Source organism: Anolis carolinensis, chromosome 1, assembly GCF_035594765.1.
Source record: "Anolis carolinensis isolate JA03-04 chromosome 1, rAnoCar3.1.pri, whole genome shotgun sequence".
Lineage (NCBI taxonomy): Eukaryota > Metazoa > Chordata > Lepidosauria > Squamata > Dactyloidae > Anolis > Anolis carolinensis.
The window spans coordinates 168374423-168402328 of record NC_085841.1 but is presented as its reverse complement, the minus strand read 5'-3'; the positions used below and the strand labels follow the sequence as shown (position 1 = coordinate 168402328).

The 27906-nt window shown below is 40.4% G+C and overlaps 1 protein-coding gene across 1 annotated transcript in view; it reads right to left on the bottom strand.

Annotated features, from left to right (window-relative positions):
• Positions 1–4685: 4685 nt before the first annotated feature.
• The window catches only part of macrod2 (mono-ADP ribosylhydrolase 2), a 1355048-nt gene continuing 1331827 nt past the window's right edge, over positions 4686–27906 (bottom strand). Inside the window, exons 18-19 of the mRNA XM_062969119.1 lie at positions 24200–24268; positions 4686–11537 (exon numbers count right to left, since the gene is read on the bottom strand). Coding sequence (XP_062825189.1) covers positions 24207–24268 — 62 coding nt within the window. The 3' untranslated portion in view covers positions 4686–11537; positions 24200–24206. The remainder of the gene's footprint in view (positions 11538–24199; positions 24269–27906) is intronic.

The following is a 27906-nucleotide window of genomic DNA, read 5'->3' as shown; positions in this document are numbered from 1 at the left end:
CTATTGTGGAAGCAATCAAAGTGTACTTTAGCAAAGAACTACTTTTGTGAAGTAACTGAAAAATCTTTCCTTGGATCATGCTCTGATCGAAAGCATATTTGAGGGAAAATTGTCTATTTCCATAACGCTATTCTTTGAGAAGTGATGATTTTCCCACTGCAACCTCGAGTGAATTTGAAAAGATGCTAGGCAATAGAATGAATTGTTTGACCTTCTTCCTCAAGAACCTGCTGCTTCTTGTGTGTGTGTGTGTGTGTGTGTGTGTGTGTTTTGGAAAAAGGAATAACTTTTAAATGGCCTTTCTCAACCATGAGAACACATTGGGAAAAAAGAAAACAGACCAAGATTTAGTTCATTTCCCAAAAGTCCCTATTATTTTACTTGCTCATATGCATCTCCTACTGTGAAGGCAGAAGTCTGTGAAGCTGTAGATAAGAGAAGATGAAGTCCCCAAACCCTGAGTTTGCCTTTCTTCCTTTGACATCCTCCAATATTACACAACAGCAAATTCTGGGAGCTGTAGCCCAAAACCCCACCAGCTTCTCAAAACTCTGCACCCTGGGAACATGTTTATAACACTATGAATAGTATGGGATCTGTATAAATGGTCTTTCTGGGACTCCAATAATGTCATGCAGCAGCTAAAAAAGCCAAGGGGATTTTGGCCTGTATAAATAGGAGTACAGTCTCGAGATCCAGGGAAGTCACTTTCCCCCTGTATTCTCCCTTGATCAGACCACACCTGGAATACTGTGTCCAATTCTGGGCACCGCAATTGAAAGAAGATGTCGACAAGCTGGAATGTGTCCAGAGGAATGTGACTAAAATGATCAAGGGTCTGGAGAACAAGCCCTATGAGGAGTGGCTTAAAGAGCTGGGCATGTTTAGCCTGCAGAAGAGTGTGGTGGAGGCTCCTTCTTTGGAGGTTTTTAAACAGAGGCTGGATGTTCATCTGTTGGGTGTGGGGAATAAAGGAGGCTAGTTTGTGCCAACAAACAGACTGGAGGTGGCAGACAGCTGAGTTCACTCTTTACATAAAATCCTATGGCCCTTTGTTCTGTCTGAAACCTGTGTGTGTGTTTGGGGAGTAGGGAGATGAGAAGATTGTAGAGCAATAATCCTGCAAAAGCACATCTTATGCTCAGCCTGCCTCTATGCTCTCTTTGCTGTTTGTGGTGCTGTTTGTGCCTACAGATTTAAAACCCAAGAGGGTAGATTCCGACCCACAAGGTATATATAACCTTTCCCGTCTTTCCATTTGAAACATTTTAAATCCAGGACAGAAATGTGTCCTGCAGTCTGTTATATCAGCTTCCAAATACCTAGCTGCAGAGTATGAAAGGCAGACTGCATGCAGCACAGTACTTGAGCATTCATCTGCCTCCTTTGATATGGATGGGAATCTAACCTTTCAACCAGAGAATGGACTTGCAGAGACTTGGGAAGGCACCTGAACCCTGAAGAATATCAAAAGAGACTTGAATAAAAACATTGTCAGAATGGGGAGTGATTGACCAAAGGTAATGAAGGGCTTGACAGAAAGAATTTGCTCACCACCATTTTAGTTAGGCAGTGAACTACATAATAATGAACTTTTTTTTCATGTCAGGAGCAACTTGAGAAACTGCAAGTTGCTTCTGGTGTGAAAGAATTTGCCGTCTGCAAGAACGTTGCCCAGGGAACTCCCAGATGTTTTAATGTTTTTACCATCCTTGTGGAGGCTTTTCTCATGTCCCCACATGGAGCTGGAGCTGATAGAAGGAGCTCATCCACATTCTCTCCGGGTTGGATTCGAACCAGCAACCTTTGGGTCAGCAACCCAACCTTCAAGTCAGCAGTCCTGCTGGCACAAGGATTTAATCCACTGAGCCACCTGGGACTCCATGATAATAAACTGAGAAGGCATGTATTGACCATTGACTAGAGTGGGGGCGGGTTGGGTGAAGAGGAAAATATAACCTTATAAGGGAATATTATTGAGGGGAAATCTAGCCTCTGAAAATTCATGGAATATATATAAATGAATGCATCCTTTGTCTACCAGGATTCTAGGCTCTGTGAATTTTCATACTGCATGACCTCTTTTGCACCAATATCTTCTAAGAAATCCTTGGTTTTTTTAATTTTCCCAACCCAAGTCTGTTTATGGATAGTAGACCAAGTATAAGTTGGGGCACCCACAAAAAGGTGTCACTAGTTCCCAGGAAGCAAGGGCTGTTTCTTGTGAAAATAGAATAATATGCAATCCATGAAATTCTATGTTCTCCATAGTACCCTTATTTTGCATCAGACCACACTATTACGATATCTATCCATTCTGAGACGGTATTGCTAATGTTATTGCTATTGCTTTGATTTCTGTTTGTCCAACACAAGATGCAATTAAATAAACAAATGACTAACTAATTTCACAAATTAGAATCGGATTGGAAAGGGCAGTTGAAATGCTACATTGAGAGGCTTTTCAAAATATTCTGACATTTATCTTGAAAAAGGATTCTGATTTTACTGAACTATGGACGCCAAAGAAGGTGATGGAAATGTTTTGGAAAGTATTAAGATGGAACAAGTAATTGCAAAACCAGAGGGGTGTCTTGAGTCTTTGAACAGAATAAACGGGTGGATGGACAGCAATAGGAAAATGTCTCCTGTGACCTTTTGACACTTTTTTTTGGTGTGTGTTCAGCTTTGAGATATATTTATCTCCTTCAAATGCAAACCATAACTAAGAAGATGGACTTGTCTCAAAATTCATCCTATTCTAATTGTGTGGGGGTTTAATTTAAACTGAAGACAGCCAGAGATAGAAGACTAATTTACAATACCAGCAAGACATTTTTTTTGTGAGCAATTATGAGACCTGCTGCTCTATCTTCAAAAGAGAAGAAGATATAGTAGTGGAAGGGAAAGAATGGTGATACAGACATGGTCTCCCTCTTCAAAATGTTCTCTACTACATAAAGCTCAAGAATAAGTTGCAGCTACCCATGGAAAGGCCCCCTCCAAGTAATGGTAAGATTGCTAGGAGGGATTTTCAAAATCATGCAAATATAAAAAGCACTCAGAGAACAAGTTTTTTTTCCATGTCAGGAGCAACTTGAGAACAAGTATGATGCAGTGATGTAGAGTTGGTATAGAACACTGGAAGACTAGGATAGGAAAACCCACTTGGCCATGGAAACTCACATGGGAAGTCACATTCTCTTAGGACCTTATCATATTAGCTATATGAAGCATCCTGCTTCGCTGCCAAAATGAGGGGCAACTCGGGTGAATCCATCACCCTACGTGCTGCTCCCTTGCAGTGACAATTCTCCCATCAAACGGAGGAAGAGCCCTCTTAGTGTTGATACTTTGTACGATGCTTTCCGTCTAGTTGGAGGAGGGGGCCTCCAAAGGATCTTCCTTTATGTGATGGGTGGCGGGCCCATCCATCCTCCAGCTAGAGGGGAAGTGTTGTAGGATGCTTCTAAAAGTAAATGTGATGGGGTCATAGGTCTCAGAAGAGGAGAAAGGCAAACCTTGTCTGAACAAATCTTGTCCAGAAAAGCACGTGATGACGTTTGCCTTATAATCGCCAAAAGTCAGACTGACCTGAAGCACACAATGACAACAAATGAAATGAATATCAGAAAGAAATAATGATACTTTGTCCCAATAAAACAAAATTAAACCTCATACTAATACACTAGGATTTCATGTCTACTAAAAAAGTGTCAAAAACAATGTGAAGCCACACAATACAACATCAATAACCATTCAGTTGGGAAAGGTCAACATACTCACACACATTTAAACAGTTCCGGAGTCCACTCCATATTTTGCTGTTGTTGTTTTGTGCTTTCAACTCCAATTTATGATGATGAGTTTTCTTGGAAATATTTATTTCAAAGAAGTTTGCAATTCCTTCCTCTTAGACCAACTTATGGTGACCTCAAGGTAATGCGGACACAGGTTTTCCTGGTAAGATTTGTGCAGAGAGGGCTTTACAAGTATGTGACTTACCTAAGGTCACCCAGTGGGTTTTCATGGCTTAAATGGGGATTTGAACCCTGGTCAACAGTGTTATAGTCCAATACCCAAACTAACACCCTAAGCTCTCTGTAAAAGGAAAGAAGAAGAAGAAAATTAATGTGTCATCTAAAGCAGTGGTTCCCAACCTTTGGGCCTCCAGGTGTTTTGGACTTCGACTCCCAGAAATCCCAGAAAGCTTACCAGTTGTTAGGAACTGTGAAACCTGAAGTCCAAAACATCTGGAGACCCAAAGGTTGGGAACCACTGTTCTAAATGGTGAGTTCTGGGAGAGTGGTGTAGCAGCACTCAAGTTATGCATCTGAAATTGTTTCCAGAGCAAAAGTTTGCAAACGTTTTTATTGCCTCTTGGCTAACCAGTGGGTTAATATTGGTAACTTTGCATGTCCCAGCTGTAAGAATGTAATGTTGACAAAAAGAGGTTGGGTAAGGCCCAAACTATTTGCTCCAATGAAATGTTTACATTTTAAGTCTAGGTTCTATTGTTTTTGGAATTCCTCCAAGGTTTGTACCATGCCCACAATTGACAAACATACCCTCCCATTTCTTCCTGGAAAACTCAAATGTAAATGTCTCAGAGTGAATACCAGCATAGAGGCCATGCATTGCAGATTTTTTAAAATGCAAATCTAGAGAAAAACAAGCCATCCAGCTTTCATTGTCAGAACAAGTTTTATTCTGATTTTGCTTTTAACAAACATTTTAGTATGAAGGCATCATTTGTTAGAGTTTTTAGTTATGTATGGCACAGACAAAAGGAAAAGAACAGATTCTTCAGCAAGTCCAGCATTTAAATGTCAGATTAACAGAAGAAGAGGCTTGTGTTAACCCTACTTAGCAGTCTATTATTACATTTTAGAAGATATTTTGCAAGCAAGAGACTACATTTATTTGCATTGAAGTAAAAACATATTTTTGATCAAGAAAAATTACATTTTTTCTGACTTTATATCACAAATGTCAGGGTAAGGCAAATCCTTGATGAAAAGTATGATAAAAATCCTATTTCCCAAGAAAATATATCCAACATATTTTGCTAACTTTGTCATTTTAAAAGCAAAGCAGACATGCACTGCATACAGAAAAATGTCATTTTTTTAAATCAAGTGCATAAGCAGAACAGTGTTAATTCATAAAAGAGGCTCTTCAGTGCTTTAGAGAGAGATTCGCAATTAGCTGCAGTGAATAATATATGGTCCAGTACTAATAGACAGCAATGTCTCAGACATCCCTCTGCGTACTTTGATTTAAAGGAAACTTGTCCATGATTGACATTTGCTAGAATAGAATGTCTTTGTCTCGCAGTATAGAGTAAGAATGTTTAAAAGACACCTTCAGACAACTGGATCGAGAACATATGCTTTATATAGAAGCACAAGTAATACAGGAACGTTATTCTCCGCGTACATTGCGAAGGTGGCTGGAAGGGGCAGGATTTTGGGGGAAGACTATATATTCTAGATGTTACTAAAACCTGATGTTAATGAAAGAGTTTATACATTTTAAAATCTTCTATAGCGCCTAATGCATGTGCTTCTCTAACAAAATCTACTCAGGCTTGCCTTAGACCGTGCCTGCAAAGCTTCTATAGTACTAGCCAAAAGAATATGTGAATTGTATTATTGCCTACACATTATTTACCTTCTACACACACACACACACACACACACACACACACACACACACACACACACACACAAGTCCCAAGTGGGAAAATCATAAACCATATACTCCAGTTTAGGAAAGCAGACTGTTGAGATTTAATACATCTTTTCTACCTTTGTCTCTGAGACTATCATCATTACTTCACACTTTATGATGGCATCCTGAGGCAAAACTTTCAGAACCTGTGATAAGGAGGACCAAGGTTAAGTGGAGATGACAATAAAATTACTATCAAGGACTGTACTGCGGTGGGTGGGAAAAAGTGTTGTAATCAGAGCATTTGGGTAGTTAATTACTAACTGATTTCAAACATCTCTCTGTTGAAAGTAGGAGTGTGAAAAGCTCTTCATGTCTCTGCGTATTTTTTGACTTTTTTTTCTCGCCTAGCTGCTTCCCCACTTTCCCCGCTCCTTTATAAAACTTAATCACAAAAATGCTTGGGGGAATTGGATGCCAAACCGCAGTGATGTTTCTGTACAGTACATAGATGAGCCCAAGAGAACAAAACACGAATTAGATCTATAGAAAGTTGACAGCACTATTAAAAAGAAATTGAAAACAATTGATTTCTTTTTCTAAAAAAAAAGGCCTACTTCATGGAGGTGTCCCAACCATCCTAGAGGAGTGGAATTCTCCAGACTGGGTCACCTGAAACAAAATGCAAGGAGCAGGATTGATTTCAGAGGTGCTTCATAAGGTAAAGGTAAAGGTTTCCCCCGACGTTAAGTCCAGTCGTGTCTGACTCTGGGGGTTGGTGCTCATCTCCATTTCTAAGCTGAAGAGCCGGCGTTGTCCGTAGACACCTCCAAGGTCATGTGGCCAGCATGACTGCATGGAACGCCGTTACCTTCCCGCTGGAGTGGTACCTATTGATCTACTCACATTTGCATGTTTTCGAACTGCTAGGTTGGCAGAAGCTGGAGCTAACAGTGGGCGCTCACTCCGCTCCCTGGGTTTGAACCTGGGACCTTTCGGTCTGCAAGTTCAGCAGCTCAGCACTTTAACACACTGAGCCACCGGAGGCTCCCGGGGGTGCTTCATATTCCCCCCATTTTTCATGGGACTGGGGATTTTGAAAAGGCTATAGCCCAGTTTTGATTTGCATGCAGAAGGTATCAAGCCTGGGGTTGGAAAAGCACATCTTTGATATCCTAGAAAGCCACTAAGGTGGATCAGGAATTAAGGGCCAAAATGGATAAAACCCAACGTAGAGAATGTTGGAGATGCAAAATGCAGAAAATCCTGTGTCTTCCATGCTTGGTGGACTTGTAGCGTGGAAAAAAATTGGGGAAAAGTGACTAAAGAAGCTAATAGAATTATTACTAAAAAGGTTAAGAAAAACACAGAAATGTGTTTATTGGGTTTGTTTCATGAGAGAATTGGTAAAGAAGATGTAGAAAATTGCCAATATAGTTTTGTGGCAGCGAGAATTACAATACCAAAATCTTGGAAGGGGGATAAAGAACTACTCATTAAGGACTGGAAAAGAAAACTAGTAGAGTATATCCAAATAGCCAAGCTCTCCAATGGCATCTGGGGAGGAAACAATGAAGAATTTGTTAGAAAATGGAGACTTGCATTGGGGTACTTAAAAAAGAAGACAAAAGTAGACTTTGAAATAGCCACACAGAAAATCTATTAGTGTAACATTAAGGGTAGGGTTTTAGTAGATACTAGTTCCACACTGAGTGGGGTCGGAAGTAATGGGTGGAGGTTCATGGGTGGGGAAAGGGTGAGTGGGTCTGGGGAAACAATATTTGTATTTTGTATACTGGATGCTATTTTCGCATAAAACAATAAAAAATTATATCACACATACACACACACACAAAAGGATAGGGAGGGAATATGAAGGGTCCTGGAGTTAAACCACTTAGTTCTTTTCCCAGGTACTTCATGGGTTGCACCTGCCCTTTTTCAAAATCTTTTGGTCACATCCAGCTTGGAACATTTACTGTTTGGGGCCATTTTGATATGTTAAAGTAAGGGGGTATTTCAATTAAATGGATAACTGCAATCTTTGAAGATCTTTGGAGGGATAATTCTCCATTTCTGGCTGATTGAGGAGGTTGGAGCAAAGCCCGCTATGTCATGTGGACAGCTGGCAGCAGCGTTCCTATCCCTCATCTAGACTTATTCATGATATGACTCAGTATAAAACAGTTTCCTAGATGCATTCCTTTATCAATCCCGGCTTTTAAGAGGAATCTTTAGAACCTGATATACAAATGACTCCAATCTACAAAACCTCATTCAGAATACTGGACTACATGTGCACTTGCCAAACAGACCCACACATTTCCTAAATGGTGATTGCAAAAGGAGGAATGGATTTTACTCCCCTGCATCCCCACATATTCAACACAGCACTTTTCTAAATTCTAACAAAATCTATGTGTTCTGCATTAAGATGTGCCTACACAGCTCTCATCAACCCTCTTCCTTGTGAATTGTATTATTCTTATTTAGATCACTACTTCTCAACTTCGGAGCCATCAGATATAATAGACTGTGGAATCCCTAAACATTGACCATGTTGGATGGGGTTTGTGGAAGTCCAAAACAGCAGCAATGGATGGAACTGCCAAAGTGCTGAACTCTATTTCAGCATAGATTCAGCTCTAATTTCAAACTGAAATCTGGAACAGATACACCCATCATTGTTATTGAAGCTAGCTACCAGTCAATAATGCATATAATCTTACAATCTTATGTGGAAAAAAAAACCCCATCACACCAAGGCTAAAACCGAACTGTCAAGATAGAAGTTGTAATCCTGTGTCCATTGGATGGTAAGCAAGATTCACTGACTGACACTTGGGTACTTATGCATAGGATTGCACCGCTTAATAGCTTTCCACTTCTTTATTCTGAGTTTTCAATCTTTGCTTACAGGATCTCGATATGAGACCCACAGAGCCAGAAAGAATGTCTGTAATGGAGATTACACAGAGACCACAAGCTGGCAAAGGTCGTCATCTGAGCATCCCCATATAATTCATTCAGGTGTGAGTTTGCGTTTCTTTCTACCTCACACCTCTGCCTTCTCAAACATGGACTGAATCAATCCATGCCCTGAAGGCTTTCTGTACATGCAGAATAATATTGCAAAATTGGGATAATACCTTGTGATGCACAGCTAGCTACTTCTTTTATCACAGGGATGACAAATCAATACAAAGAGAGTTGGTGAAAAAGGCCTACGTTATAACAGGAAGAGATATTTCCTATTCTAGCTAACAGAAGTGAGGGGAGGGAAAGAGGTTTGGGAATGTCATGGGTAAGCTAAAGATAGAAATACATTCTTGCTGAGCAAAATTATATATATATATGTATATGGAAGCAGAGTTCATAGTAATGTTACATTAATACTACTGTTGCATCACAGTAGTGTTCTCAATGTTCACCCAAGAATGTTGTTCATTGGGCAGCACAGCTAAAAATCACATTTGAAAACAAGATCTGTGTTTTGATCTGCCTGCAAGTGCCACATCATATTTGAATTTATATACAATTGAGGAAATGTAACAATATTTATTACCTTATTCCCGATCATGTTGGGGGAAGCTTATAAAATGAGCAGGAATGGTAAATTTTAACTTCTTTTTATGCACAGACACCTGTATTTTTCTTTTGCAAGCCAGAAAAAAATATTATTTTGGGATTGTGGAGCATGGTGCATATACATAATTAGATAAAAGCAGAAATTCATAATGCAAAAAACATTCCTCTAATTGTTTTTAGCAGCAGTTGGAAAATAGCTTACAAAATATCAAACTCTGGACCCATGCTGTGTGTTCTTTCAATCTTGGGAGGAGGGTATCAGTTTAATTTACAATGTGTATGAAAAATGGATGTTAAATTCTTGTTTTTAAGTCGAATACAATATTTGCCAGCAGAATAGATGACATACGGTACAACATTCATCACCAAATAACTGTTAATTGCATTTGTATGTATTAAAGTGTGCATATGCAGCTGAAAAATATAACAAGGAATGAGGAGAAACTGTTAAAACCACATACCATATTTTATAATGTGCTGAGATGCAGAAAATCTGTAATGCCTTACTCAGTGGGTACTGAGAATAACAGGGGCTTTAATAATGTTCAGAATGCAACAGGGGTGCTGCTGATCTATTAGCAAACAATACAATATCACAGTGTTCAGCATCAATATTAGGGCAGATTATAGGGTTGATGCCAAATACACAGGATGAGTCTCCCTTTTCTGAAATGCCTAGGATCAGAAATGTTTTGAATTTCTCCACTTTGAAAATTTGGAATGCCTGTATTTGCATATACATACATAATGAGATATCTTGGAGATACCTAAATCAATCTAAACACAAAATTCGTTCATTTATGTCTCATATACAATGTATACACATAACTTGAAGGGAATGTTATTCAATATTTTAGATAACTTTGTGCATGAAATAAAGTTTGAATATATTGAACTATCGGAAAGCAAAGATGCCACCTATGAGGATGATTTTAGATTTTGGAATATTTTGGACTTCAGAATTCAGATTAAGGGATGCTCAACCTGTATTAGGAAAGAACTGGCTAATTGTGGGAATTGATTGTCATATGAAAACCTCCAGTGCCCAGGATGCGAATAAACAGAGTATGAAAAATACTCCACAAGTTGTTCGGTATTTGGAAATGGAAGGTATACTCTTTCTGATCATAGGTTGTCCATGAGTGATACATTCTAACAGATATATTCTCCATGGCATATATATTCATTTTCCCTATGGGTAGCTTCAGCCATCCACATTGGCCAACTTAAAAAAAAAAAACAAGTCTGAGAGTCAATTCCACTATCCTTAGCCCAGTGGTTCTCAACCTGGGTTCCCCAGATGTTTTTGGCCTACAACTCCCAGAAGCCCCAGCCAGTTTACCAGCTGTTAGGATTTCTGGGAGTTGAAGGCCAAAAACATCTGGGGACCCCAGGTTGAAAACCACTGCCTTATCCCCTGTGTGGAGGTCCCCAAGTAAAACACCCTGACATGGCAGCACTCCTATGAAGCCACATATCACCCTGGTAGGGCTCTTGCCAAATGCAGAAAGTCTCCACATGGGGTGATTTTTCAGTCTCTTTCATTATGTATGTAAGAATTCACATGTAGGATTTCAATCACAGGAAAGCATATTCAGGGCAGTTTCCACAAAGGGGCATAATATTTGGTGCAAGTAATTCTAACAAGCTATTTGTACCAATCTCGATTTATTCCTATGTCTTAATAGTGTTGGAATGAGAGCAGGAGACGTCTAACCCGTCGAGACTGCTATTCCTTGGCACTGATAGGCTTGCAGTACCAGGAGGAGAAAGGGCACTAAACATCTACCAGCAACAGATTGCAAAACTGCAGATGAAAAAGCTCTAAAATCAAGGAAAGAACGTCTAGACCTTTGAGGAGCAGTGGGCTTGAAATGTCCTTCATACCTGTCGTCTTAAAGAGGCAGAGATATAACTGAGAAATGATATCCAAAGTTAGGAAGGTTTATCTTCTACAGAAGCATGTGGCTGACAAGGAGGTGGGTTCGGGATTATGTTTCCAAAAGCAGACACAGAAAATCCAGGAATGAAGCAAAAAAACAAAGAGAAGACACCACAACCAAACCAGAGAAGCTCCGCATTGTTTACCAAACAAAATGAAAGAGAAGAGAAACTAAGTTAAGAAGAGTCATTGTCCATTCACCCCCCTGCCCTCCCCCATCCCCTTTTGCGCTCGCAGGTGTGCTGTGAGCTGCTAAGTCAGAAGGTTGCCATACAATCCACCAATGACTGCAGTTCTTGTTTCACAGCCTGTTCTCTTCTCTTGTCGTGGTCCTCTGGGGAGAAAGAAAATAAAAGTAGTTCATAAGGAAATATCCCAAAAGAGTATTCTCTAGAGAGGGCTATTGGGCTACCGGAGATGTATTTTCCATATATTTTCTGTGGGTTCTTGCTAGCATTTACATTTTATAGAAAATGGATGAGCAAGAAACTGGGAATGGAGGCTGTCTTGTGTGATTTATTTTTCTGTGAGCTAGCTCTGTACTACATTCTGCTCCAACAACTTTCCCATTTAACCTGAACAAAATTGAAAATCAATATTAAAAACTGGAACCTAAACATTGTGGAACTGTTCCCGTTTATGTATTTTATCCTACAAGTTGCATTTGGCTACAAAATGCAAGAACATATTTGCTTATTGGGCCAATGAAAATGAACAAAATGCATTAAGGTTTCACTGGCTTCTTTGTCAAAAGAAAAAAAGATATTCAAAATAATGTGGACACATTTGCACTGATGAAAACAACCACCAACAATCATGATGAAACTTTGTGATGGCATAATGATTTCTTTTTGCACATCTTTAAATTAATCAATGTATGCTCCCAGGCACATTGTCAATCTGTGAAGTGAAAACAAATTGAAATGAGCACCCACAGCATGAGTAATTAATTGTTGCCTAGAATTCAAGTGCTACCAGTTTACTTATGCTCATGGGGTTTTTTTTGTGGGGGGGGGGATGCCCTTTTTTCTCCAGCTGTGCAATGGCAGCTGGAGTTCACATCTCCATGACCAGGAGTTGTCTAGACGCCGTTGTGCACCTGGGACAATTGTGTTGTGCAAGAAGGTACACTACACAGCAAAGCAAAATTACCTGAGGATGGTAACATGAGAGAGTATGTAAAACACATTTATAAATATTTGCATCTCCTTAAAAGCAAGATTATTTGGCATTTATGTAGGACAAGAAAAAATAAAAATGTAATCCGTGACTATGCCCAAAATTTAAATCAGTTGTTCAGTGTTCAAATTCTAACATATTTCAAAGGCTCGTGAGCTACTATACCAACCCTTAATTCATGTTCAGATATTCTAAGTTTGTTGTTGTGAAGTTTACCCCATTTATACAACAGAGAAAGGAGGAATAAGAGGGTGGTGGAGAAGAAGAGGAGGAGGGAGGGAAGGAGGGAGGGAGGGAGAGAGAGAGAAGGAAGAGAGAGAGAAAGAGGGAATCCATATCCGAATCCTGTCCCTAAGATCAACACAAATACAAATACCAATCTTAACACCAAGATAAACACAAATCCCAACCCTTATTCCAAGTCAAACTCTAACCATCAATTCCAACCCAAATCCCAGTCCTAAACCAAATCCCAATTCAAACTCAAACCTGAATTCTCGTCTAAACTCCAGCCCTCTTTGGATTCATATTCTCTGTCTACGTTCCCTCTTGAGAAGCCAGGCTGCAACATGCTGCAAGCTGAGATGCCTAACCAATAGAGACTTTGTAGGTGGGGGAAAAGCTTGGCTGCCTCTTCGTGGCTGCTTCTTTTTCTTTGGTGGAGATGGGGGGCTTCATTAACATCAAGTACCTAGTAGGCTTCTAGTTAGTCCCACTGTGAGGTTGGGAAGAAGAGACCTTCCTTTTGCTCACCATAGGATCAACGGGAACAGGGGGTGGGTGCAAATGGCCCCAGTTGGAGTGGGGGCTGAGCAAATGGCATTGGTGGGCCAGATTTGGCCATGGACCCTAGTTTGAGGACCTCTGCTTTAGCTGTTTGCAGCTTTCCTAGACTTTTCTGTTAAGGGAAGGGACCAGGGCATTATTTTGTAAATTGCATAGCACGTATGAGAACAACTGAGTTACCCTCTCCTTGTCTGCTAAAAAAGGAAGGAAGAAAGGATCCTTTCTGGGAGAATTGAACCTACACAAGCAGCCACTGCCTATCTTTTTTATTGTTCATGTCAGGAGCGACTTGAGACATTGCAAGTCACTTCTGGTGTGCGAATTGGCTGTCAGCAAGGACATTGCCCAGGGGACGCCCAGATGTTTTGATGCTTTTACCATTTTGTGGAAAACTTCTCTCATGTCTCCTCATGGAGCAAAAGTAACAGTAGAAAAAAAATGACTCAAAGCCCTGAGATCTTAATTGCAATCAAGCTGCAGAAAATCCCATAGGGGAGAGGAGTGAATTATAAATTAAATAAATGAATAAAAGTACATTGATCTGTGTTGCTCCTTGCTTCACAATAAAGTGCTGGTAAAACTCATGTAATGAGGGCAATCTTTTCTATCTTTTTCACTCCCATATTTTGAGTCACCTGTGCCACCATGAACTATTGCATTTAATTATGTGGCTGTTAGGGAGAACCCATGATAATCTCTGTAAATCATCACAGACTAATTAAAAGGCGAGCCTGGTATCCAAAGTATTATTTAGAAGCAGTAATTAATTTTGGATTACTTAGACTATTCTGTGCAGTGTATCTTAAACTACACATACCCCTTTTTATGAGCTCCGTATGGATGGAAAGATTTTTATTATATATAACTGAAAAAGCTTGGTACAAAGACAGAGTAGCACTGTACATTTCAAGCAAAGTTTTAATCTTTTCATACTTACTGTTTTTAAAGTTTTCTGGTGGCCTAATGAGTTAAATATCACACAACGAGTTATAAATATTAATTAGAAAAGAGATATTCAACAGCTCATCCAATTAGTGGCTGCTTAAAATTTCTTTAGTCCAGATAAAAGCAGTTTAATCAGATGAGGTGATAATATCAGACTCTGTAAAAGGTCTGGAATGAAAAAGATGCTTTGTTCCGACATGATTCCATCTCCCTGAGCTCTTTTTTGTATCCCCGTCAGATATGCAGCCATTCCTATCGGGGTGAGAGAAATCCTTCATCTATCCCCCCTTCACAATTTATGTGCTGTTACATTATCTTTTATTATAAGCAAGTAATTACATTGCTTCGTTCAGGGTTTGACTTGAATGAACTTATATAAAATTTCTTACTTTGTGTGCCTGAACATAATACCTGCCCCATTTTTTCTTTTAGGCATTTAACACAATGATTCTAGCCAATCTCACTAGGAAGTTAACCACGATGAACAATGAGGCTTACTTCTGAGTAGACATGATAAGATTTCATTATGAGACTATTTTCATTTTCAGTATAGCAATAGGAAATTAGTTATAGCAGTAATTCCGTATTGTTATCATTTATTCATATCTAGAATCATGGATTTGTAAACATCTTAAGAGCCAGCAGCAGAATCAAGCCAGAAAAGACCATTCAGTCCAAACGGGTACATGGAGGAGGATATTTCCTCTCCCCTCCCACAAATCCCCCTTCCCACAACCTTGCATGTTGCTGAGAAAGGGTTGGAAATATCCTCATTGCTCTCTGATCAGAATTTGGACCTCTTTTGTCCAATTTGGCTTCTGGCTTTTAAGGTGGGCTGGGTGCTACATGGGCGGGTGGGGGGTCAGGGCCAGGATACATCACTTAGTTGTACATATGTAACTAATAGGGATGTGCGATTAATTAAAAATGGTTCAAAAATCATTACAAAACTGGAAGGTGCTGGTGTTTCATTTCTAAAATACAGTAGAGTCTCACTTATCCAACATAAACGGTCCAGCAGAATGTTGGATAAGCGAATATGTTGGATAATAAGGAGGGATTAAGGAAAAGCCTATTAAAAATCAAATTAGATTATGAATTTACAAATTAAGCACCAAAACATCATGTTATACAACCAATTTGACAGAAAAAGTAGTTCAATACGCAGTAAGGCTATGTAGTAATTACTGTATTTACGAATTTAGCACCAAAATATCACGATATATTGAAAATATTGACTACAAAAATGTGTTGGATAATCCAGAATGTTGGATAAGCGAGACTCTACTGTAGTTCTTAAATATTATTAGTGAAAAATTTGTTACTATAATGAGTGCAACAAAATTTCATTACTATTTCGTTATAGTAATTGTGCATAATTACTACAATTGGGGAAACTTCCTTTTTTCCTCATTTTATGGCTATTGGGGTAAAAGTTACTATAATGGTAGAACACATTTACCATTTTTAGTCCACCAAATTTCAGAACATTTAACTTATCCATTGACTTTTGGGGAATTTTCCAATTTTTTATAAACAACATTTTTTTAATAATAAAGAAAATACGTTCTTACTTTGAAAGTATTATTTCCTGTTTAATGGTGTAGTCCTTACTTTGAGACTAGTGGTTCTACTTTAGGAACTTATTTTTACGCCAAAGTCTTTATTAAATTGGTGGATGACAATGTTAAATTCGTGGACTGGAGACTATAGCAAAATGTGCTATAACACAATGTCCCTCGCACAAAGACAAAGTCTTTGCAGTTTAATAAACTTTTGCCATGTTTTCACAATAGAATCAATTAGGAAATGACATTTATAACCCAGGAACAAAAATCATAATTGATTGGAACTCCGGTTGTCTATAGAGGGGCAAATCTTTCTGATGTTAAGCAGTGCACTGCATTCTGGAAAATGTAGTTTACGGCAGGACATTCTGAATTCTCTGGCATAGGGCTTCTCCCTTCCCAAACTACATTTCCCACAGTTCTTTGATGATCCCAGAAAACATTGCTTCCTCTGTTCCCTCTCCTAATGGCGAGAGGCCATTAATTTACAGAGGAAAGGCAAGACAGGCAGTAAGGCAGCCTTTTTGGCTTTCCTTCTTTGCACTGAATATGAAACTGATTTTGGGAGCCTTCCAAGATTTGCAAAACTAAAATGAAAAAGTATAGGGTAAGTTTCGATTTTTTAATTTTTGGCGTGGACCGTGCAAGCATGTTGGATATCGTATTGTAAGTACGAATCATACAAAACTGATCTGACTTATGATGCTTTCCGATTTTTTTGCACGTCTAGTAAACAAATAACCAATTTAGAAAATTCACAACTAGTTACAATCTGTCAACTGTGGTGAAGTCTAGTGATGTGTGCAGTCTACAAGAGCCCCAAATCCAAGAATAGTTCACACTTAAGAGGCAGAAGTAGGATAAACTTTCAGTGATTGCTCTGAACTTTGGGAAGCCAGAGATTTCAGTTTTATTGGAAAATGAGATTAACATATTCTTGAACAAGTTCACAACCAACAACACATTTTTTTCTGCCTCTCATTCTGTTTTTGCTATTATACCTGACATTTGTTAATTTCATCTGTTATTATTATTACTACTTCCCAAGTCTTGTATGTCTATAGAACAGACATTCAGCTCATTACCATATGCTACTATTTATATAGTAAATGGTAACCATATTCCATATGGGAAGTAGAGAAACAGTTTAAATTTTCCTTCTCGGTAGAGGTCATAGCCCTTAAAATTATTTATAAAATGGCAAGCACTTGGCAGCTTTATTTTTAGTATATGAATACAGAAAGAGATTGTGTGCGGGTGAGAACTAGGCAGTGAAACTGAGAAGGGGAATGTCAATGCAATGTTTTAATTGTTGAGGCGTGGGTGCAACCTTCTCTCCTTTTGGCTTGACAGCTTTGTAAATGGAGGCCACAACAGATTCCATTTCTCTCCCATCTGCAGCACTGCAGAATACTGTCAATATACTGACAAGGACAAAAAAGGTATACACAGTAATAAGACTCTTTAGCATCTCTTTGACAGAGTTGCCACTGTTACAAAGCTTCTACATTTGGTTTTGAGACACATGAAATCCCATTATGGGAGCAAATAACACATTTTCGTATACGATACTGGTATCTTGTATTACAAAAGGGTGGGAGACATTTGTGTCTTTGAGCTACCCATCATTTGCAAGGACCTCAACTATGCATTTTATAATGAAGGTATGACAGGGATTTGCTTTCTTTGAGCCAGACACAGGTTTCATTCTATCTAAGAATCGGAAATTAGGAATCTGCCCTCCTTCTGTCTATGGCCAGGTTTCTGTGCAGTTTCGTTCATTTATTTGCAGCTAAACTCTGCAATAGCATATCCTTCTGTTTCATAAAACCAGACAGTTTAAAAGGCAGCCTAGTCAGAAGAAGTACTATTCAGAAAGGCAGAGCCAAGGAAAAATTCTGATAATGCACTCCCACTGTTCCCAGAATACAAATTTCAGATAAGCAAAGTGAGAAAGTTTTTATCTAATTTCAGGGAGACTCTGATAGGAAGCAGGTTTGAGGACCTGGTACTTAGGTCATAGGAAGTGATCACATAGGATTCGAGAGTTCTCGAGTTTTATTGATTGGTAAATTGATGGTCCCAGAATGTGAATGAAGGTATGTGTATGTTGGACGAGATACTGTTGAGCTGAAAGAGATAGTAGAAACGAGGGGTAATTTTGAAAGATTAGAGAGGTATATTATAGGAAGGTTTTTGAAAGGTAATAGGAATGAGTTGGCAGGAAACATCGAGGGAAAATGAACTCTTTTACTTATGTGATCTACTGGGAAAATCGTTCAGTACTGTTTTACAACAGTTGGAGACACTGAACAAGAAAATTGACCATTTTTTCAAAGGAATTTCCCTAATGGTGAAGAATCCTTCTCCTATAGACATTATACAAACTGTACCAACCAACTTTATTAATATTAATGAGGAACTAAGTGCTCTGGAAAGCCAGGGAAGAAAAAGGCTAGAGGAGCAGAAGGAAGGCAATAGGTCAGGCTTGGAAGGGGCCAGGGATGGGGTGGAGTCTTTATCTGGGGAACAGAGTCAGAGTCAGGGGAGGGACGGCTGGAAGGAAACTAATAGAGTCTCTCAGAGGACAAACAACACGCTGTCCCCAGAACTGTTTGGACACTCCCTGGACACTTACTGCAATTCCCAACATCTGTTGCGAACTAATAAGGTGCCAGTGGAAGTGCAAGACTCACTATTGAACAGAGGAAGATGGACATCTAAGCGAGCGGTCCGGACATCTCTCTCACAAATTCTATCTTTAAGCTGGTCGAAAGTGAAGATCAAGACTATCGACTGGCTTCGTAGAGACTATCAGTCCTGGAACCGCTCCATTTGTCTTCTCATTGAATTGGAAGACAGAACGCTAATGGAGGAATTGTTTTTGTATAGGCCCAAACTACAACAGTGGGGCATTACTCTCAGGAGGGTACTAGTAGACCCATTGATTCGCCCCTTGGACATCAGGCTGAATCTTGGTAGACAAGATCCCCCAATTTTAGGCCATGTCTATGCTACCTCTCAGTCCCGCTCTCCGACATCATTAGTGCCTAGCCCCCTTCCCACGCTAGATGATAATCTGTTAGATGACTCCTTTCCTCTTACACCAGCGGAGATAGGCTCCTCCTTTAAACAATCAAGTATTGCTGGTGATTTCCTATCTCAGGACAGCTGACTATCCCCTTTAATGGGCAACCTCAATCAGTCAACTCTCCAGGGGGAAGAGGGTTTCCACGGGCAGGGTCTCATTGAGGTGGTTTGGGGGAGAAGGAAGAACGGTCACTTTCGACCCAGGGAGAAGCGCAACAGAGTTTTTGCGACCCTGGAGAGGAATAGGTGTGGTAGTCTTCAGGACAGACCTCCCAGCCTTAAGGTCCTGCTTTTGAACGCCAGATCCGTCAACGGTAAAACAGCTGTTATCCAGGATTTGATCCTAGATGAGGGGGCGGATCTGGCATGCATCACCGAGACGTGGTTGGACGAGCAGGGTGGTGTGAATCTCACCCAGATGTGCCCACCAGGTTTCGGGGTGCATCAGCAGGCCAGGGCTGGGGGCGGGGAGGAGGAGTCGCGGTGATCTTTCGGCAGTCCATCGCCCTGATCAGATGCGCCGTTCTGCAGTCTCCGAGGTTTGAGTGTGTCTTCCTGAAGGTGGGAGCCCGAGACAGCTTGGGGATTCTGCTGGTGTACCGTCCACCCCGCGACCCAGCAGTCTCTCTGTCCAAGCTAGCAGAAGTGGTCTCCAATTCGGCCCTGGTCTCCCAACAACTCATAGTTTTGGGGGACTTTAACATTCATGCCGAGACCACTTTGACAGGTGCAGCTCAGGATTTCATGGTTGCCATGACGACCATGGGGCTAACTCAAGTTATATCTGGGCCCACACATCAGGCGGGACACACGTTGGACCTGGTTTTTATTGTGGACGGTGGGACAGTCAGAGTGGAAGAGCAAAATATTCTTCCATTGTCATGGTCTGACCATCATCTGATCTGTTTAAGTTTCGCCGTGGCTTCTAACCTCCGCAGGGGTGGTGGACCCATTAAGATGGTCCGCCCCAGGAGGCTGATGGATCCGGATGGACTTCTGAGGTCTCTTGGGGATCTTCCTGTTCTGGAGACTGGCGATCCTGTCGATGTCCTGGCTGATCGTTATAACAGTGAGTTGTCAAGGGCACTTGACACGATCGCTCCCAAACGTCCCCTTTCGCTGCGTAGAGTCACGTCGACTCCTTGGTTCACTGAGGAGCTGGCTGTGATGAAGCGTGCGAGGAGGGGACTAGAGTGCATCTGGAGGAAATCTCAGGATGTGTCTGACCAAGCACGGGCTAAAGCCGCTATTAAGGCTTACTCCGTGGCTCTGCGAGCAGCCAGGAAAGTTTTCACGACTGCCCGCATAGCGTCTGCAGCCAACAGGCCATCGGAGTTGTTCTGAGTTGTTGGGGAGCTCCTGCGGCCTCCTGAGACCCAGGGGCTTCCTGATGACTTGGCAACTCGGTGCAGCGATTTCACGCACCATTTTGCAGGCAAAGTTGCTCAGATACGTCATGAGTTGGACTCCAGCTTAACTGTAGTTCCAGCGGAGGTAACCGAGGTACCTGTCTGTTCGATCTTATGGGATTCTTTCCGGCTTGTTCTTCCTGATGATGTGGAGGGGATTCTTGGGTCTGTGAGGGCGACCACTTGCGCTCTGGATCCTTGCCCATCTTGGCTGGTTAAGCTAGCCAAAGATGGGTTGTTGGGTTGGTTTATGGCTATTATAAATGCCTCCCTGGTCCAGGGGTCAGTTCCATCCTGCTTTAAGCAGGCGGTGGTAAAACCGCTATTAAAAAAGACCTCCTTAGACCCATCTGTATGTAGCAGCTACAGACCAATTTCCAACCTCCCATTTTTGGGCAAGGTTCTGGAGCGGGTGGTTGCCACGCAGCTCCTGGAGTTCCTCGATGACACTGATTTTCTGGACCGCTCACAGTCTGGTTTCAGGCCTGGGCACAGTACTGAGACGGCTTTGGTCGCCTTGGTGGATGATCTCCGCAGGGAGCTGGACAGGGGGAGTGTGACCCTGCTGGTTCTCCTGGACATCTCAGCGGCTTTCGATACCATCGACCATGGTATCCTTCTGGGGAGGCTCTCTGGGATGGGGCTTGGTGGCACGGTTCTGCAGTGGCTCCAGTCCTTCCTGGAGGGCCATTCCCAGATGGTGAAGCTGGGGGATACCTGCTCGGACCCCTGGCCATTGACCTGTGGGGTCCCGCAAGGGTCTATCCTATCCCCCATGCTATTTAACATCTACATGAAACCGCTGGGAGAGGTCATCCGGAGTTTTGGAGGGCGTTGCCATCTCTACGCAGATGACACGCAAATCCACTACTCGTTTCCATCTGAATCCAAGGAAGCCCCTCGGATGCTGAACCAGTGCCTGGCCGCTGTGGCGGACTGGATGAGGAGGAACAAGCTGAGGATCAATCTTGTCAAGACAGAGGCTCTCCTGGTCAGTCGCTCGTCTGATCGGGGTATTGGGTGGCAACCTGTGCTGGACGGGGTTGCACTCCTCCTGAAATCACAGGTCCGCAGTTTGGGGGTCCTCCTGGATTCAGCGTTGACGCTTGAGGCTCAGGTGTCGGCGGTGGCCGGGAGGGCTTTCGCACAACTCAAACTTGTGTGCCAACTGCGACCATACCTCGTGAAGTCTGATTTGACCATGGTGGTCCATGCCCTAGTTACCTCTAGACTGGACTACTGTAATGCGCTCTACGTGGGGCTTCCCTTGAAGACGGGTCGGAAATTACAACTGGTCCAACGCTCGGCTGCCAGATTAATAACGGGGGCGAGTTACAGGGAGAGATCTACTCCCCTGTTTAAGGAGCTCCACTGGCTGCCGTTCACTTTCCGATCCCAATTCAAGGTGCAGACCATCATTTATAAAGCCCTAAACGGTTTGGGACCCACCTACCTTCGTGACCGTATCTCCTACCATAAACCTGCCCGATCTCTTCGATCATCAGGGGAGGCCCTCCTGTCGCCACTGCCTGTATCCCAGACCCGCCTGGTGGGAACAAGGGAGAGGGCCTTTTCTGCTGTAGCCCCCCGTTTATGGAACTCACTGCCCATCGAAATTAGACAAGCCCCCACTCTTTTAGCCTTCAGGAAAGATTTAAAAACCTGGCTTTTCCAATGTGCTTTCGGAGAGTAACTATTACACACTTCTTTTGTTACTCCCCCATCATCTACCCTCTAGATTGTTTTTATCTTATGTCCCTGGTCTCCGTGATTGTATTCTTATCCTTTTCTCACCCCAAGTTTTAATTAAGTGTCTCATGCGGCCCGCCCTGTTATATATATATATATATATATATATATATTGTGTCGCAGTGTATATGATTATTTATTGTATTGTTTAATTGTATTGTGATATGTTGTTTTATATTTTGCTATATTGTACTGTTCTGGGCATGGCCCCATGTAAGCCGCCCCGAGTCCCCGTTGGGGAGATGGTGGCGGGGTATAAATAAAGTTTTATTATTTTATTATTATTATCTATCCAGCTGTTCTCGCATTCCTCCTATTGCTACCACTGGGATTTTGGAAGTACATGCCACACATCCTATGGTCAGCTAAAGAGTCCTAAATATTCTAATATGATTTTAAATAGTATTACAATTTTTGTATCAAATTTTAGAAAAAATCCTACATAGTTCTGCATAGAATTAGAGTACTTCTATGTGGAATGGTGCTATGACTCCTCTGTCACTTGTCACTAAGTCACTGAAATAGATATCCCAGCAGTTGAAGCTGTGGGGGATTGGAGAAACATCTACCTATATTCCCATAGCCAGCTGCAGATAAGGGCATCTCCCACCATGATCTACCAGGGTTGTGTTTTGGGTAGTTTAATAGCTTTTTAAATGGTTTTATTAGCTTTAACTATATATATTTTAATTAGTCCTGTGTTTAAGTAAAAATAAAGGTTTTCCCCTAACATTTAGTCTAGTTGTGTCCGACTCTGGGGAAGGTGCTCATCTCCATTTCTAAGCCGATGAGCCGCAGTTGTCGGTAGATGTCGCCAAGGTCATGTGGCCGGCATGACTGCATGGAGTGCTGTTACCGTCCCACCAGAGTGGTACCTATTGATCTACTCACATTTGCATGTTTTCGAACTGCTAGATGGGCAGAAGCTAGGACTAACAGCAGGAGCTCATCCCGCTCCCCAGATTCAAATTGCCAATCGTCAGTCAGCAAGTTCAGAAGCTCAGCGGTTTAACCCACTGCGTCTCCGGGGGCTCCAGTCCTGTGTTTAATTCTATTTTGTATGTTCTGGGTTTTAATTTACATTTTCTATTATTATTAGTGTTAGCCACTTTGAGACTCCTTTGGGAGATAGGAGGTGGGATATAAATACTGATGATGATGATGATGATGATGATGAATGTCTACTGATCTCAGCAGATAATACCATTGGTCTGTGTCTGGCTATGAGAACATAGCAAACAACTTCAGTGATCTGTCATCTCTCCACCAAAAATAGAAAGGTTACTGAGGGCAATTATGAGAAAGACATGGTAGGTCTAAGGAGTAGGGGAAAAACAGGCAACAAATGTATATGCACGTGTGAGGTGGAATTACATTTCAGTATATTATCAACAGGATTTGATAATATACTGAAATGTAATTCCACTTCACACATGAATTATATGTTTTAATTCTCCACTTTAAGATACATTGGTTCCCATATTGGGAGAAAGAGGTATGCATAATGATAATATTAAGCAATGACTATCCAACAATGTTGTTTATTTTTGTATAACATAGGCTGCATTAGGCAATAAAACAATATGAATAGTATCCTTTAAAATCTGTCTTCCTTTTCCTATTTTGTATTCCGTGTATTATAAATTAATGGGTGACTGCTCATCTCCGACTGAGCTTCCCTTGTAATAAGAAACAAAAAAGATCACAAGTCACAAATCTTCACCGACAGGAAAATGAAGAATGTCCAGTGTTGCCAAGGCAAACTTACACAGAAGGATTACTTTGTTTATCATATAAAGAAATGAAAGTGTGAAGTGGGTACTCCATGGACAGAAACAGCAGCAGTGTCTAAGGAGATGTCAAATTGTTTTCTACTCACTGAAAACCTGGCACACCCTGGGTTCACAGTTGTTTTTACCCAAGTTGGGACATGACTAGACTTAATGTCAGGGGAAAACCCTTTACTAGGGAATTTTTATTCATACAATTCTTTCCCTCAAATACTGGAAATGAACATATGGAGAATGCAACATCTTCTGTGATTCAATACTTAAATTCTCCTGACTTCTATATCTCCTGAATTCTAGAATTTCAAAAGGTAAATAAAATTAAACTCTTATTTTCTTTCTAAATCACAGTATTGTACTTCTTTTCTTTCTTATGGGTACATCACTAGCTTCCACAGAATTTTTTTTTAAATGGCACAAATATTAAATATGTACCAACTTCCATTTTTAAAGATAAAAATAGTAACAAAAATGGCAACTTACCTACAGATTAATTTTCTGTCTGGGAATCTTTAGGTTCATCTATGTTTTCAACCTGACTATTCATTTCAACTAAAAACAAAGAAGAAATGTTATTTCACTGCACATAAACCAATACTGTTCTTAAAACAGGGATAAAATATAATAACATTGTTTAAAAACCTATGGCGACACATTTCAAAACAACTACATTTGCAATAGAATAATTTGATTCTAAAATCCCACACCACAGAGCCCATTTTACTGTGAACCTTGGAGGTTTCAGCCCTGATTTGAAATGTATCTGTTAAGGTACTATGGCATCCCTTTTATATCAGGGATATCTAGATGTTGCAAAGATTTCTTTTCCAGTCTGATAAGACTGAAAGGATCTCGGAGCCATATCACAAATAGACCTGGCAAGCAGCACAGTAATATCAAATTTGACTGTCAAATTTGCCCAAGGACCCCCGATTTGTTCAACTTGCAATTTGCTCTCTTCTGCATAATCTTTCCTCACTATTCACCAAGACACACATTCTATGCACTGGGTTGCTGCAACAAAGTGGAGGAGTTCAATGACACTTGCTAAGATATCATGGTTATCAAGATTGTTGTTGTAAAGAACTTGATTACTTCCAGAAGTAATGGCCCTGAATGCTCCTCAACAGCCATGCTGGGAATGGGATTAGTATGTGCCAAAAGAAGCTGAACTGAATACAGTATCACTAAACTCTGATTTTGTAATAACACCAAAGTTTGGTTCAATTTCTTAAATTGTCTGTGCTTGTAACTCTGGCCACTTTCCACCTATTTGCCAAGCAGGCAGACGAGAAATTAAGTGAAAATTATCCTGGGCCTGGTATTTATAGAATATACATCTCAAGCTTGTTTTAATCATACTGTATTTATAGATCTCACCACAATGCATATTTTTCAAATTTTGTGAAAGCAAATGGTCTAGTTATCATATTACAGTTATTTATCATTACAAATAATCAAAGCATGTTTTGGAGAAAAGGCTGAGCTTTTTGTATAAAGACAGAACATATGTTCTCTGAGATCTTGGAACTATTGAACATAATTCCTCAGTTTTCCTTCTGAACTGAGAGAATGGCATTGAATGAGACGTTTTATAAGCCTTTGAAAACTCTTTACAGATGTTCCTACAGCAGTGTTGAACTAACTCTCTGGAAATAGCTGTATTTGTACTTTGGTTGTTGATTCTGAGCATTTCCCTGGTAACATCTTGAGTAAGAGCTTTGAAATCACCTAAATGATATTCAAACCTGAATGGAAGTTAGAAAATTAAGGAGAAGAAGACATTTTAAAACATGCTGGTCATATGCTATGAAGCATGCCTGCTTTTGATTCATGTTTATATCAATTCACCTCCACATATTCTGTTGGATTGCTTATTCATTTTTATGTTGCTTCCACACTTGGCACACCTGTGTGGATGTGACGCAGACCACATATCGGAGTTACACAGTTTATTCAGGGTCTCATTTACACTGCAGGCACTGCAGTCATATAGAAAATTGAGGGTTGTGTCAAAATGGGTCCTCACAGAATCCAGAAATAGTACCAAATGTTCTTTGTAGTTTATGAATTAAATCAGATAGGAATCTCGTTGCTGATTATGATTACCTAACTCTGGATGTTAATGTTCTATTCAATTTAATGCTCTGTTCCATTTAAATCTCCATTTCTGTGCTGTCATGATAAAGAGGACTAGTCTGGTAATCAACCATTTATCTCTATCCTTCAGCAGATAGCTGTTCCTAAGCTCTACAATATTTCCTGAAGCATTTTAAATATAGAGCAGGGATTTTTTCCTCCCTTTCCTGACTTATATAAAGAGCATTATAATAAATAACAAAATATTTTAGGAAAGTTCTGCTTAGAGTCACTGTGATTACTATACCTTATCAGCTATGCCATTTACCACCAAGCCAACAAAACATCAGATGAAAGTGTGTGAAGAGTTCAGAATGTCTACAACATTTAAACAGAAGGAATCTTTTCAAAACTATCTTCTTATTTGGAATCTCCAAATTTCATTTTGTTTTTTAAAAATGCTAAGTGATGGCATCATCAAGTCTCCACAGAAGCCAGCATTAAAATTTGTTAAATCTTATCTGATGCAGGGAAGGGGGAGGCATGTGTGATGGGATAGTAGCTGTTTATGTACCAGGAGAGTCCTTGGCATCATTGAAGGAACATACTCAAAACTCAAAACTAATTACTATGAAAAATTGGGGCTGTCCCAGTTGAGGAATATATACAGCTGCCAAAAAAGGAGCACCTTTAAAAAGAGACAGATCATTCTCAGAAACCGTGGACCCCTTCAAGTCTCTCTTTCAGAAAGGTTCAGCCATAAAGTTGAGGTTGAATGCCATCCATCCCATCTGACATTCCTGTCTTTGGGTTGTTATTCCTTCTGCACTAAAATTTACGTAATTTTTAAATTAATTTTTCCCAATTTGCATCTTAATCTACTAATTTTATTTAATTTATGCATCTCGATAACATTACACCAGTAACTACAGATGCTTTTAATTTTGTGTATCTTGTTGGTCGCACAGTATTTTATACACAATTTATTTCTTAAAAATACCCTGCAATGGTCCCTTGCAAATTTTATTTATTTTGTGTCAAAAACATTGCAAAATAAATAGGTTTAAAAGTGATGAAATAAAGGAATAACAAGCAGCTAAATAGTTTTAGACTAAAAGCGGGCAACAGCGACCACATTGTCCATAGCTTTAAACAACTCCTCCTCCATACATGAGGCAGCACAGTGTTCGAGCTCTTGGCCTTCCCAAGTAACTTTCAGTTTCCTGTTGGCTTCATGCTTACGTAGGTGGAAAGCACACACTTGTGTCTTGGCAGGGTTAGGCTTCAGGTGGTTCTCTTTGTAGTAGCTGGAGAGATCTTTCAAGGCATTCATGAGATGGTTTCCAACTGTTTCAAAATCTTTTGTTTGTGTTGTTAGGCCAAGATCATCAGCTTTTGTAAAGTCAAAATCCCAGGTAATATGGTAGACTTTATGTATTTTTCTATGTTGCACCGTGTCATAGGCTGCTGTAAGGTCCACAAAAACTGTTCCCGTAATGCAGCCTTTCTCATAGCCTTCCTCGATATGCTCATTCAGATGAAGAATTTGACCCATACTGTTTTTCCCTGGTCTGAAACCTGCTTGTTGTGCAATAAGCTTGGGTTCGATAACAGGTCTTAATCAATTTAATAGCTTAATAGCTTCATTTCATATACTTTATATAGATGACATAAGAGAGAGATTGGTCGGTAGCTTCTGGCATTGGAGGCATCTTTACCAGGTTTTAAAATGGCAATGATCTTAGTTTTCCTCCATACTTTGGGAATCTGTTTGCAAATGGGCAAGTGTCAAAGTCCAGGTATACATAGTTTCACCTCAAAACTCAGCCAATATGAAAATAAAACTTGTTGTGTAAGGAACAATTACACTCACATAGAACAAAGTTTGCCTCAATCTTAATGTAAATTACTTTGCTGCTGCTAACACAGCCCAACAACAACAACAACAACAACAACATATTCTTGGTGTCTTGGTCTTTAGGAATTATTTGGGGCACTGATTCAGAAAACTGGATAGACCACATCAACTCTAGTTCCTTAGATATGATTATCACAGTTTTCTATGGACTAGCAGTTGGTGACTGGTAAAGGGCATATTTTCTGTATCTCAT